Source organism: Crinia signifera, chromosome 6, assembly GCF_055691185.1.
Source record: "Crinia signifera chromosome 6, ASM5569118v1, whole genome shotgun sequence".
Taxonomy (NCBI): domain Eukaryota; kingdom Metazoa; phylum Chordata; class Amphibia; order Anura; family Myobatrachidae; genus Crinia; species Crinia signifera.
In genome coordinates this window covers 128,517,129-128,531,909 of record NC_139222.1, presented here as the reverse complement: position 1 = coordinate 128,531,909, position 14,781 = coordinate 128,517,129, and the positions used below count along the sequence as shown (strand labels likewise).

Below are 14,781 nucleotides of genomic sequence, written 5' to 3'. Positions count from 1 at the left end.
TTGCGTGGATCCGGACTTCGCCTAATTACACGGAATAATCTACATGGGTGAGAACACTGTAACTTCTCCTACTGCTTGACTCGCATACTGTGCTCTCCTGGCAGAACTGTGAGGCACATGGACCCTGATGGAGCCCCGGGCAGGATACCAGGAGGTAGCCGGAATGCGGCTGGGTTACCTACAAGTAGGAGGCAGGCAATTCTTTGCTCTAGCGCAGGTGCTGAGTGGCCCGTTGCGAGGAGTTCCGCGGGGGCGTGTCTGCCGGCGCATGGAGAGGCTGCAGATACAAAGCAGGCGATGTGACCTAAGGGAGCTCCGCGCACTCAAGGCCCTCCGATCAGTCCCAAGCCGAGCTGTGCAGTGTTGTCTCATATCATTGGAAGATCTGCGTGTTCTTTGCTCCTCGTCTTGGGGACCAAATACTGAGATATCCAAAGACTGGACACAATCTAATGGACACCCAGTTGACTCTCCAGAGAAAGAATGTGTCCCCTCCAGGATAAGAGCTACTTTCCCCCCAGAGTTGGTGGATATTTTTCAAGGCGTCCCACATAGCCCTGGTACCTCAGTAGGATACTCCAGCCCTTCTGACTCTACACTTGACCAGACCAGCTCATCGGATACAGAGTCTGACAGCAGTGGCTCTTCAGAGAGTAGCGTCCTCTACAGGTCAGTTGGGATTAATGAGCAAAGCCGGCAAATAATTACACGGAGCCGGGACTGCGGAGGGTTGTGCCAGGTGGTAGACTGCCCAAAGCCCAGTGTGCCCATCGATGACACAGAACTGCTACATGAATTAAAAACAGAAACCTCACAAGAGGAGGCAGAGATTCAAGAAAGCAAACCAGAGGCTACTTGTGCTGAGGGAGATGAAGGGGAGGTAGCTTTGCCGGCAAAAGAAGAGCAGGATTGTGCTCAACAGCCCGCAGAACCTGAGCCTCGTGTACAGCAATTTGATAGACTAGTCAGGCAGTCCAAGCTGTGGTGCTATGCCAGGGGTTTTAGAACTGACCTGAGAGATTTACACCCAAGGCTGATGCGAAAGGTTGGTAAGTCCCCTGGTTCCAAGCGACCTGGAAGGCCCAAAGGTAGAGGGAAGCTTATGCAGAGGAACCAGGACAAACGAGATGCAAAAAATTATCCCAAAAAGGTGACAACTAACCTTCAAACCTCAGTAAGACCCCCATTCAGTTTCCTAGGAAGTTTCCCAGCACCCCCCTCTCTGGTGGTGGGAGAGGATGGAGACCTATGCCCAGCCTATTCCCTGAGGACAAAGGACCCAAGAGTTGTACCGAAAATTCACCCTGTCTGGGGCTGGCACCCAGGAGGAAGTGCCATCCCTTTACCACCTAGTATGAAATTTAGGACTTTCCCAATTGGTCAACTGTGAACTGGAAGTAAACAAAACACTATGTGAACTGTTGTGTATGGCCTGCCTCAATCTTCATTAGTTGGTAATACAATAACTGCAATTCTAGTCTTCAGCCACTGATGTGTTCATAAACACATCCATATAGAAACAATACACATGGTATGTAACTGAATTATAATCTGCAGCAAATGTTTACATCAATAATCAATACAACATGTCAATACCTGGATCCATGCAAGAAACTAAATTGGAGTAAGTTGTATTCCTCCTTTTGATATTTGCTTGCCTTCCTCCATTTCCACACAATCAATAATCTACCTATTTATTTTGTTACGCTGTTGAAGCAAGATTTTTCTTTTAGGGGGGGGGTGTAACATTTTGTTGACTCGAAAACAAGTGTGGTGCTATTTTCTATTATAAATATTTTGGAATGCAAAGTATTTTTGTATAAGGTTTTTTTTACACTTTGAAGCAATGTGAATATGCTGTTTTGTTTTATATTAGTTATGTTTATGCTATTTAGATGGCTTGAAAAACTTTGTTTATTTTTCTTAAATGTGTGACAACAAAAAGTTTAAAATATATCACTGTTGGTTTCATAATAACCAGCACATCAAAAAAAAAAAAAAATAACGAACAAGCCAAAGCAATATTTGTTTGATGTACAGATGATTCCAGGGGAATGCAAAGAGTGAAGAATTAGGGATTGTATGGATGTAATAGTGACGGGTGCAGGAAATGGAGGTAGCTGGAATGAAAAAAATGAGGTTTCTGCTTTGGAAAAACAGAGATATTGAATATCAGTACATCGTGACAAAGGCAGCTGTAAATACCCAAATGTACTGTATGGTGCTATGAAAACAGGGACAGTGTGGTCCTTGAGTTACAGTGTAGTAACCAAGAGCACTTTGAGTTTGTAGTAAGGTACCAGAGGTTATCATCCAACTGCTACCTTTAGCCAAGCTTACTATTAACCCTCTGTGTAGTAAAATAAGAATGCCTATAGCAGAGCTAAGCAACCTGTGGTCCTCCAGCTGAGGAGGAGCTACAAGTCCCAACATGACTTCAAGGCTAGAGGTAGTTATGTTATTCAAGGACAGTTTAACTATAACAGGAGAACCAGATGCTGCTGGGCACTGTTTTTGCACATACAGGGTTAACAGAAGCTGGCTGCCTAGCCAACTGGGGTCAGATCCGTAATCTGATTATTGTGTGCAGGAGAAAACAGACGTTCACACAAGGACTTAAGTCTATCTACAATAGAGAGAAATAGGAATTCAATTATAAATTAAAAAGCGGTTTAGTTTCTAAATTATGATGTTCTTGTGTAATGTTCACTGGATGGGTCTCAGGAAATGATTTCATATCATTGTGAAATTTCATGTACCACCTTTTTTTTTTTTTTTTTTCCTCTGCATAGGGTGTTTGATTTTCATGCAAATTAGCAGGACTGGGGTTAATGCAGGCTTGACCTGTGTGTGACAGACACAAAACCAAATCTATGCAGGAGACCCCCACTATGTATCCCCCTCTTTCCCCACCTCCGATGTACCCACACCATACATATATATATATATATATATATATATATATATATATATATATATATATATATATATATATATATATATATAGCACTTGGAGGCCTCTAGTGATGCATCAAAGGGGCATCTTGCTGGAGATCTAGAGCCCCTGCTCCAAACTGATGTGAATGTATCAGTAAGTGGCTATTTACATCCGAATGAGATCTTATTAAACGGTGGGGGAGGGGGATTTAGTGGGGGAAGTGCAGTCAGTACCATGCTGGATGTTTTATTTCTGGAAATGCAACACTCTATCGTTTTTGTATTCTATTATTGGCCCACGTGTTATCACCTCTGGGTTTTCCCCAGGGGTGTCTAGATAATCATTTTATATGATCTGTTTGGTGTCTGCACTTCAGGTGTCTGAATTTATTTATTTATAAAGTATGGAGTAAAATACAAATTCCTGGTTTCTGTTGTGCAATATGAAAGCCAAGCTGATCAATAAACACAAACATTGCAGATAAAGTACTGTGTTTTGTTTATTTATAAACTGTGCATTGTTACCCTATTGGAATAGCACACATACATACAAAACTGACCTTTTGCCCTGTTCACTGATTGCAGTCCTTCATCCCATTCTGATTGTTGCAGTATCTGTTGATACATTTGAAAGCAAAAACTGATTCCATTTCCAGCACTGCCCTAGATGGATTTTTTTTTTTTTTAATTAATTGTGCCTGTTAAAAAAAAATCACACACTAGATTTATACTGAAGCACACTATTACTATTGGCATTCGGGCATAGGGTCGACATTATTTATGTCAACAGTCAATAGATCGACCACTATTGGCCAAAACCTGAAAAAGGTTAATATTGTTAAAATGTCAGTGCAAGAAATATGTCGACATGGAAAAGGGATGACGTGCGTTTCATCATCAGTTTATGTTGACATAAGTCGACATGTATGCCGTATAAGTGTACGGCGTCTATTCTATGTCCACGTGGAAGTATGAAAAGCTGCCTTTTTTTTTTTTTTCAAATAAGAAAAACCCATGAATAACTAATTTCGACCTATTGCTTGTTGACCTTTTGACTGGTGACCGCATCCCTTACTATTTTACAGGTATATTTTGTTGTGTTAAAATGTTACTCAACCCGATATCGAACACACAGCCTTAAAATAATGGAGTGATATTGTACTGTTACATTGATCTGTCAGATAAGTTCCTCTACAATAGGCATGTCCAAACTATGGACCTTATTCAGGTCCATTCGCAGTGGGCAGTTCGTTCGCACAGGGCCGATGTTTTCTTAGTGCGCATTTCTGCGCAATTGATTGGTGCATGCGGCCGCGCTGGACGTTCCCATGGTAATCGCCCAGTGACATGGGCACCAGGGTTGGCCAGCTGACAAAATCGGATATCAGCTGCCCGCCCACTTCCTTCAGAATGATCACGCACATCTAAGGTTGCTCTGAGCAACCTTAGATATGCCTGCATGTTCCACATCATTCGATGGTCGGCGACCATTGAATGATGTGGGTGTTCCCCGGCAGGCTGCGAATGGATGTTTATGTAAAACAACCATTCACAGCCAGTGCATGCAAACACACGCTGCACATGGGTGGCGGCCAGGCCACCATTTGCAAGGCAGGGTTTGGCGGACTCGCAATGCTGAATAACCCTATATGGCCCTCCAGCTGTTGGGAAACCACAAGTCCCATCATGCCTTGCCACAAATTTGCTATTAGAGAATGCTAAAACTAGGGCAAGGCATGCTGGGATGTGTAGTTTCACACAAGCTGGAGGGCCACAGTTTGGACATGCCTGCTCTACAAAAAAAAAAAATTGCCTGAGGGTTTTTTATTGTCCCCACTACATGTCTATATCAATGGAAGTCTATAGTGCAACCAACATAGATAATAATCTGACAAATCGCTATGTGTAAAGTCTGGGTAATGCTTTCCTGTATAATGTAACTCAATAAATCCTTGGCTATTTTCAAAAAAATATACATAAGCTGCTCTTCAATGTTTCTTGTTTTCTTAATGATGTGCTCTCACAGTAGGGGAAGTTTTCATTGCTAATTTTGGGAGCCCAAAAATCACTAGTTGCAGTTAATTATAGAGTAATGATAATTATGTTAAAAAGGGCACTATATCATTAACGAATATGGAAAATCTTCCATGTATTTAGTTTTGGTTTTTAATTCTACGTAGAACTTGTCTTATCAGCTGTTTTAGTAAATGGCTCCATACTTTGTCTATCAATACATATAAAGACAGGAAGTCTTCTGTGAACGCCTGGTTTTGTTTGTATGAAGCATGCAATGTGTCTAGTTTCCATTAGAAAATTTTGTAAGTACAGTATGTGTCCCTCAGAAATCATTTCTTGGTTATATAAGAAGTGCTACATGAGATACCAATGCAAGATATTGCATAAGTCACTTGTTAGACCACATATTGAATATGGAGTCTAGTTTGGGCAACTGTACTAGAAAGACAAAGGGTGACCTTTTAATGGAATGAGAGTTTTTTGCACTTTAGTTTTTCGCCCATTATCGCACTTCTTTTATAAAATCGCATTTTTGCAGTGGATTCGCATATTTAATGAGGTGCGTGTTCCGGCAAGAAAATTGGGGGGGGAGACCACTTTATTGGGGGGGTCCTCACTCCTCCAAATACCCCATCCAAGGCTGACCAGCCACGGTGCTCATGGTACGGCCGGGGGACCTTATGTAAAAAGTGTCCCCCAGCTGTGGCATGACACTGCGGGCTGTTGGAGCGGGGGACCCCACGCAATTTTTTTACAAAAAAAACCACTTTAACACATTTTTTACCACAGGACCATGCACAGATCTCAATGATCTGTGCAGGGTTCTGGCCAACTCCCATATCAGAACCCGGTCTGATTTTTTTTGGCGACTTTAAGACATTTCCCACATTCGCATCTCATTAAATATGCGAATTGTATAGTTTTCAATGGGAAAACATCTGGATGCGAGTTCTGGCGCGAGTTAAAATCGCACTTTCTAAAAGTGCGATTTTGCTGCAAAATCAGTGATTTTTCCTGTTTTCGCATCTCATTAAATATGCGAAAATGGGATTTCGCCCGTTTTTTTTGGTGACAATTTTGCAAAAAAACACAAATCGACTCCTATTAAATGTCACCCAAAGGGTCAATTTGAAGTGATAAAGGCACAGTTTGCATTATTCATAAAAGGAATGATGAAAATTGTACATTACACAAATTATTATGGATCCAGCTTCTTGTTAGAAACCTTCCTATCTTTATTTACATGTTGGGGGAAATGCTGCTCTCCTGCCATTTCTAGGTCTAGTGGTGACAGTCCGGCCAACTAAGGACTCTTCAGAACTAAGGTGAATGGTAAACTCATCTGTTGCTATGTTATTGCAGTAACCTGTGAGCTGTATTTCATTATTGTCTGTGCGGTCCACACTCAAGCACAGCCTAGAGGTGCAGAGGTCTTCCTGCAATTCTATCACTCTAGCAGGTTTCAGGCATTGAATTAAAGACATCTCAAAGAAAGCACGTCTTGTAATTTGAAAAAAGTCTAAAATTCATGGTATAGCTTAAGTGAAGCCTGTGGGGAAGATTGTCTGCCTAGACCTATTCATTTAGCACCAGATATCCAAAGCTTTAAGCAATTAAGGAGCTCCTAGTGTAGCCAGGAAGAATCTCTTAAGGATGTAATTGAGGAATATTACAAGTAAAATACTGCCCCTTTTTCTGTTATGTAAATACAACAGGCATTTCCCTTAAGATTAGTTGTTGGTGTGGTCAGAAGTTTCTGTGATAGGACAAATGTGTTCATATTGAGCCAATGTGGGAAAGTTCAATTTCTGGTGACTTGCTTGCCCAGCCAAAACCCAGCAACATACTTTTTGTGTAGCGAGCAATTTTATGTGAATCGTGCCGCCATTGCTTCGCTCAAGATTGAATCCCCCCCCCCATTGTGCAGAAAGCTGACAGCATGATGATGTCACACTCACCGTGATCATGCGTCTGCCAATACACTTGCTGTTCACTCTCATATTAACAAACAAATATTCATAGTAACTTTGAAATGTCTAATTTTCATTCAGCCAAGTGTTAATATAGTAGAAGCTGCAGGAAGCGGGGCCATTTGTCTACAGCAAAAAGATAGACAACCATTAGGTCGACACCATTAGTTAGACATGCCAAAAGGTCGACATGCCAAAAGGTCAACGTGCAAAAAATGTCGACACTGCCATTAGGTCGACATGGGGTTTTCCACTGTTGTTGTTTTTTTTTAACCCAAATGTCAACCTTTTTGCTTGTCTAACTAATGGTGTCGACCTACTGGTTGTCTATCTTTTTGCTGTAGACAAATAGTCCAGATACCGAAGCTGCATAAGCTGTATCACAAAGTAAATGATACATATATGTGATGCAGCTTTAGTTGTCTGTGTTTTTTGAGAACTAGAGATACTGGATAAAAAGTCCAAGTTGCCAGTGCAGGTGGCATTGCTGCATTAACCATATCATGACCCTGTCTAACTGCACAATCCAGAAGGGTGCACTGTGAGCTCGGGGCACTGACATTTGTGAGCCTCACGGACATTCTGGGAAATTACTCATTTTGATTCTAGTTTGCCCAGAACAGTCTATTTTTTTTTTCAATAACCTCAAACACATTCTCTTTTCCTATTATTTAAACGCCTGCTGAACTAGAATTAACACGGTAAGTTGGAATATGTTTCCATAACTATTTTTATTTGGGACCTCAAAGGAAGTATGGGATGGATTGTATAGCCTGAGAAAACACCAGGTCACATGGGTATTGTGGTTTTTCTTTCACAGTTATGTGAGCCCTGCTTACATTCAGTGCTGAATGGTGATGATAAGGAACGGATATGACCCATGTGGTGAACACAGAAAAATGTGCAATGAATATTTTTCCCCTCAGACCTGTTTGCTATAAATGCATGAGACAACTCAGGGGTAGTGTGTGTGATGGAAAATATAGTTGCACAATGCATGAACAATCAATTTACCTTGTCACTATCAAATGTTTCCTAATACACCATTTATTGTACCAGACGCTTTGTGCCTAAGCTGCACCACACATCTTTTCCCAAAATCTGCGTCTTATTTGCGACAAAAGTACCATGACTATTGGTGCCGGCATTGCATAAAGATGTTGTTTGTGCCTGGGTAAAAAGGCAAAATACAGATGGCAGATATGGGTGACCAGTGCCATTAATGGTGCCACACATTGTTGTGCATAGTTTGAGACAAAATATTAATTGGTACTTGTTTCCTAGCACGGCGCCCATTGCATCGTATACCATAAGCCTTACAATGGTATGCGATGTGACGCAATGGCACCCGATGTTATACAATTTAAAATCGTATACCATTGTATATGGCATACAATGCGATGGTATACGATTTTTAAATTGTATAAGCACCCTAATGGGTGTTTTCAATGTTAAATGCCCCCCCCCTATAAGATTATTAATTGTATAAGCACCGTAATGGGTGCTTACAATGTTTAAAAGCACCCCCAGTATCAATGCCAACCCGAAGCAGGGCGAGCGGCGGTGGTACGCGTCCTCCGACCTTTTCATACCCCCACTATCCACGTCCGCATGGACTTGATTTTAGATAGTGTGGCGAGCGCATGCGGAATACATGTAAAGTAATATGCATCCCCTCGCGTGGGCTCGGCTCGCTGCGCTTGCCACACTATCTAAAATCAACTCCACGCCGACGTGGATAGTGGGGGTATGAAAAGGTCGGAGCATGCGTACCGCCGCGCTCGCCATGCTTCGGGTTGGCGTTCATAGTGGGGGTGCATTTAACATTGTAAGCACCCATTAGGGTGCTTATACAATTAAAATTGTATAGGGGGGGCCAAAATCGCATCGCATTGCATGCGGCTATATGGCATGCAATGCAATATAATACATAAGATGCCATACGATTGAAAATCTTGGGCGCCGTGCTAGGAAACAAGTACCTTAATCCTATATTCCAGGGACACTATAAGTGACATTCGGCCTGATTTTAACTTCAATGGCAGTTTTGCAAAAAAAATAAATAAATAAAGCAAACCTGCATTTGGTGTCTCTTATATTTTCGGAGCTGCCCAGCATGTGAAGTCCCTTCCCACAATGTGAATGCAATGTAATTACAATTGCTTCACACCTCTAAGGTAGCACCCTGCCTGCACAACCTGGCTGTGAAGGTAGATGAGGGGCTGACATTTTCTGGTTACAAGTGGGTGCGTGGGATTTCATTCAGCCACTGCTATCAGCATCACGGCCTTGTCGCCCTGTCATCACCCAAAACGTGAATGCGTCCTTCCGGGGTTTTACCTGACTTTGAGACTTCACACATGCACACTATGTTAGCCGCTCATGCGTAGAAGTGCAGAAATCCCCTAATCGCCATTTGCGTGAAATGATGGCTGTGCTTTTGGATCCCAGCTTGCAACGTTGGCGGCAATGCTGGGGTAGTAGCTACATGCAGAAGGCATCGCTTCTCGTTAGGTGACTCTTGCATGTTCCTCTTGGAGATCAGATCAAAATACAATGCGGTTTGCATGCAGCAGTGCATTTTCCTCCATCTATGGCCCAACGCCCCACCAGGAGTTTGCACCATCCATATGGCTCTAATAGGATAACTGTTGGGTTATTCTGGTTAACTCTTTCTGACAAATTCGTTCTTAGATGGACAAAACCATGTGCACTGCAGGGGGGCAAATGTAAAATGTGCAGAGAGAATTAGATGTGGGTGAGTTATTTTGTTTCTGTGCAGGGTAAATACTGGCGGCTTTATTTTTACACTGCAATGTAGATCTCACTTTGAAGTAAAACCCCACCCAAATCTATTTCTTTCTTCAAAAGTAACATCTACCCCACCTGCAATGCACATGGTTTTGTCCATCTAAGAAGGAATTTGTCAGAAAGAGTGAACCAAAATAACCCCCTCTGTGAGGACATCTCTGCAAGCAACCAAGCTAGCTTCAAATGTACACAGGATGAATATAATATTACAAGTATACAAGCACCCATCAGTGGACTTTGCATTTACTCTAACATACTAATAAATAGTCCGTGGTGCAATCTTCGGTACTTGTTTCCTAGCACGGCCACACCGATTTCCATTGGGGTGGTCGTGTCGGAAAATTTGCGTCGGTCGCGACGACCCGATTTTTTAATTGAATCAAATGTGAATAGGGTCCCTGGGACCCGATTTTACATTGGATTCAATGTAAAATATTCCCTAGACCCCCAAATTTTACAACGTAAACCCCACCCCACGATAGACGCCAACCCGAAGCGTGGCGAGCACGGCGAGCCCGCGAGGGGCGGCGGTGCGCGTCCTCCGACCTTTTCATTCCCCTACTATCCACGTCCTCGTGGAGTTGAGAATATAAAGTGTGGCGAGCGGACGCGTATAACTTCACAGGTATACGCATCCCCTCGCCACGTTTCGGGCTCGCTGCGCTCGCCACGCTATATATTCTCAACTCCACACCGACGTGGATAGTAGGGGAATGAAAAGGTCGGAGGACGCGCACCGCCGCCCCTCGGGGGCTCGCTGCGCTCGCCACGCTTCGGGTTCACGTCAATTGTGGGGTGACGGGGCCATATATAATGTGAAATGGGTCATATTGGCCCATTTCACATTTTTTACTATGTGAGATGGACTTAATAAAGTCCATCTCATCTTGTGCCATTATAATGGCACAAGACCGACGCGATGCTCCCGATTTCAATGTTAAAAAATATTTAAGCATTGAAGCCTATGGCAAAATCGGGGGCATCGCGTCGGGGCCAATGTTAATGGTCCCGACCGACGCGATGCCTGCGATTTTTCCTTTGCCGGCAAAATGGACCAGATATCAAAGGAAATCGGGTCCATCGCGGGCATCGTGTACCTTAACTTAAAGGTACACGATGCCCAAGATTGTGGCCGTGCTAGGAAACAAGTACCCAATCTTCTACCGCCTCTGCGTATGTTAGAAACAGTAGACTAGTAATAATGGGTTATTACTGTTACTATATAATGTGTGTGAGTGAGTGTGGCAGTTTCTTCAGCTCACAGGATAATGACATGATTAAAAATTCTGAAGCCACTTTACTTCCAGGATGACTTGCAACAAAGGCAAGTGTACGTGACTTTCTCAAACCTCCCCCACATTGGGAGATAAAATGTTAATACAGTCAGACATAGTTCCTGTAATTAAGAAAATGTGTGACGTTACTTGGGTCTCTTTATCAATACAAATCTATAACCTACTTAGAATCCGTTGCAAAATACCCATCATTTCTATCTGGGATACGGTCATTAGGTCTACAACAACTAGATCGACAAACATTGGGTCGACACCACTAGGTCGACGTGGGTCTAGGTCGACATTACATTAGGTCGACATAAGCATTAGGTCGACAAGGGCTAGGTCGACAGTCAAAAGGTCTTCATGGGGTTTTTCCCTGTTGTTTGAGCCAACATGTGCCGACAGGCGGTATTTCATGCCCTACCATCCACTAGGGCTTGGTGGGAGAATAAAATAGTGTGCCTGAAGCGTTGTGAGCGAAGCAGTGCACTGCAAACCGTGTCCATGTCAACATTCGGGGTAAAACAAACAGTGAAAACCCCATGTTGACCTTCTGAGTGTCGACCTAGCCCATGTCAACATAATGCTTGTGTTGACCTAGAATAATGTCAACCTTGACCTATGTCGACCTTGCTGCATGTCGACCTAGTGGTGTCGACTCCATGCTTGACGACCTAGTTTTTGTAGACCAAACGATCCACACCCTTCTGTCTACCCTACAAAACTATACCTGGTAAGACTCAGAGCAGCAGAGTTCATTATCACAGTATCCCTGTAACGGATGGTGATCTGGTTTAGGCCACGATATTCTATATTGATTATCTACTATCTTTTTAGCTGTAACTATACTGTCATCTATTTTTTTATATAAAAATCTACTTAAAGTGTACATTCATAAATACATTGTACCTTTTAATTATAAAATGAGCTTGCCACCCTAGGAAACATCAGCATTTAGTCAAAATCCATCAGGACATTATCGGCCATGTTGGTAAAGCTGTAAGGAGATGAATACTGTAGTTTTGTGTTCATATCCTAACCATCCAAACCGGTTCCTTATCTTGTCCATTGTAGCCATTTAGGTATCATAATATGGTTCTTGTTCGAAGGAGTAGATGTGAACAGCTAAAGGGCTGTAACTTACACCACTGCTAAATTATTGACTGTAGACATTCAGTAGTGTATACTGTAGGGATGGTATGGAATTGTTATGATGCCAATGATTAAATTGCGTAGGGTAGTATTACACCCCTTTCAGACGGGTGTCGGACGGGGTCCCGACAGTCATTTACCCAATGTCGGGATCCTGACTGTTAAAATAACGCTGCACGGGTTCCCGACGGCCACCGGCTATTCTCCTTCGTGGGGGTCCACGACTCCCATGAGGAAGAATAGAATAGGTGGTGAGCATAGTGAGCCACCGTGCCCTCAGCGAGCCTGCAAGGGGCTTTGTTGCACTTGCCACGCTGTCTGAGTCTGGCCAGTCGGGATCCCGACTTTTGGAACCCTATACCACGGCCATCTCAGCCTGGATGACCCAACGCTTCCTGAAACTAAACATGGCTAAAACTGAACTTCTAATCTTCCATCCCCCGAACATCCCCTCTTCTCCCACTATCTCCATCAGCATTGGTGAAACCGAGATCACCTCCACCGACCAAACGCGCTGCCTCGGTGTCATCATTGACTCCTCCCTCTCTTTCACCCCCCACATTCGTGCTCTCTCACAGTCTTGCCGCTTTCACCTACGCAACATCTCACGCATCAGACCATTCCTCTCCACTGACGCGACCAAAATTCTCATTCACTCTCTTGTCATCTCCCGCCTTGACTACTGCAACATCCTTCTTTCTGGGCTACCTCTCACCCGCCTCGCACCTCTCCAATCCATTCTTAACGCTGCTGCTAGGCTCATCTTCCTCTCCCGCCGCTCTACCTCCGCCTCCCCCCTCTGTCTATCTCTTCACTGGCTCCCCATTCCTTTCAGAGTTCTCTTTAAACTCCTCACCACCACCTACAAGGCTCTCTCCTCCTCCACAGCTCCCTACCTCTCTTCACTGATCTCTATCCACACTCCCTCCCGTCCTCTTCGCTCCATCGCTGACCGCCGACTGACCTCTCACCTAATCACCTCCTCCCACTCCCGTGTCCAAGACTTCTCTCGCGCTGCCCCCCTGCACTGGAACAACCTCCCGCCACCCCTCAGGCTATTTGATTCCCTTACCTCCTTCAAGCGCTCCCTCAAAACCCACTTTTTTCGACTAGCCTATCCCTCCTCCTAACCTCTTTTTGATCCTCCTATCCTGCCTCCGTTCCCCTCCGTTCCTACTTATCCTATTGTATTTCGTTCGTCCACCCACCTATTTTTAGTATGTTAACTCTTATGAGTAGGGTCCTCCTTCCTCACGTACTCACCCTACCTCTTTACCTCACCTGTGCTCCTGTCCTGTTCTTCCCTTCCTCTACTTCATCTTCAGTCTCCCCGACAATTTCCACACCTACTTCTGAACTGATGCTGATTTTAGTTCTACCAGCTATACCCCTATTTATACTGTATTTTTCAACACACCCTGTACGTTACCTTGTAATTTGTTTTTCTTGTTTGCTATGTACGGCGCTGCGGACACTTTGCGGCGCCTTATAAATAAACATACTACTACTACTATACCACACCCTTTCTTTCATACATGAAAATCTAGGTTGTTTTTTTTTTCACATGAACCCAGTACTGGCGTATGTCTGAATGGTAAAACAATAATTTTTTTTCCCTCCGCACACTGAGTAATGTTAGTAACCAATCTAGAACACTACATGATAATAGAATTCAGAGATATTGGTTACATATACCTGCGCAGGTGTATGCTATGCCCCCAAGCCACGTCAAGGCTTCTCTGGCTTTAGTGCGGCATGCCCTTACATTCTATTAACACTTTTCCCTCACTAACACTATCTCTCTCCTATTTTAATTACATTTAATTTATCTCTCTCTTTATATATAGCTTCGGCTTCTTATCACTAATTATTAACACTTAGTATATCACTGGCATGCCGCACTGGGCTTCCCAGCTAATGACCTCTGTGGCTCCCCCAGCAGAGGTTCCTTTTCATCAGCTACCATTTCTGGTCGCTGATGAAAAGGAGACACTGAGCAATATATAGCTCAGCCATATATTGCAAGCAATATATGGCTGAGCAATATATCTCCCCCCCGTGTATGCACCTTTACACTGCAATATAAATCTCACTTTGAAGTAAAACCCCACCCAAATCTAATTCTCTCTGCACAAGTTACATCTGCAGTGCCCCACCTGCAGTGCACATGGTTTTGTCCATCTAATGCTGTGTACACACGGGGGAGATATATTGCTCAGCCATATATAGCTGAGCAATATATGGCTGAGCAATATATTGCTCAGTTTCTCCTGTTCATCAGCGACCAGAGATGGTCGCTGATGAAAAAGAAACTGCCGGGGGGAGCCCGGCAGTGGTAATCAGCTGGTCGCAGGAGCATGTTCCTGCAACCAGCGATCACCACAGGGGCAAAAACGGGAGCGCGCACCCGGCGATATATCGCCGGTGCACACTCCCATTGCAGGCAATATGGTCGCTCAGCGACCATATTTCCCGCGATTTTGGACAAAATCGCCCCCCTGTGTACGCACCTTAAGAAGGATTTTGTCAGAGAGTGAACTAGAATAAGGCCCAATGTTACCTGCATTCATGAGTAATTCGGCAGCTTAGCTATTTTTTAAACACTGCCTATGCCATTC

The 14,781-nt window shown here is 43.7% G+C and overlaps 1 protein-coding gene across 1 annotated transcript in view; it reads left to right on the top strand.

Moving 5' to 3' along the window:
• EPOP (elongin BC and polycomb repressive complex 2 associated protein) overlaps positions 1 to 1,928 on the top strand; it is a 2,404-nt gene extending 476 nt beyond the window's left edge. Inside the window, exon 1 of the mRNA XM_083147135.1 lies at positions 1 to 1,928. This exon is cut by the window's left edge and continues 476 nt beyond it. Within this exon, the coding sequence (XP_083003261.1) occupies positions 128 to 1,390 (1,263 nt within the window). The 5' untranslated portion in view covers positions 1 to 127 and the 3' untranslated portion in view covers positions 1,391 to 1,928.
• Positions 1,929 to 14,781: the final 12,853 nt, after the last annotated feature.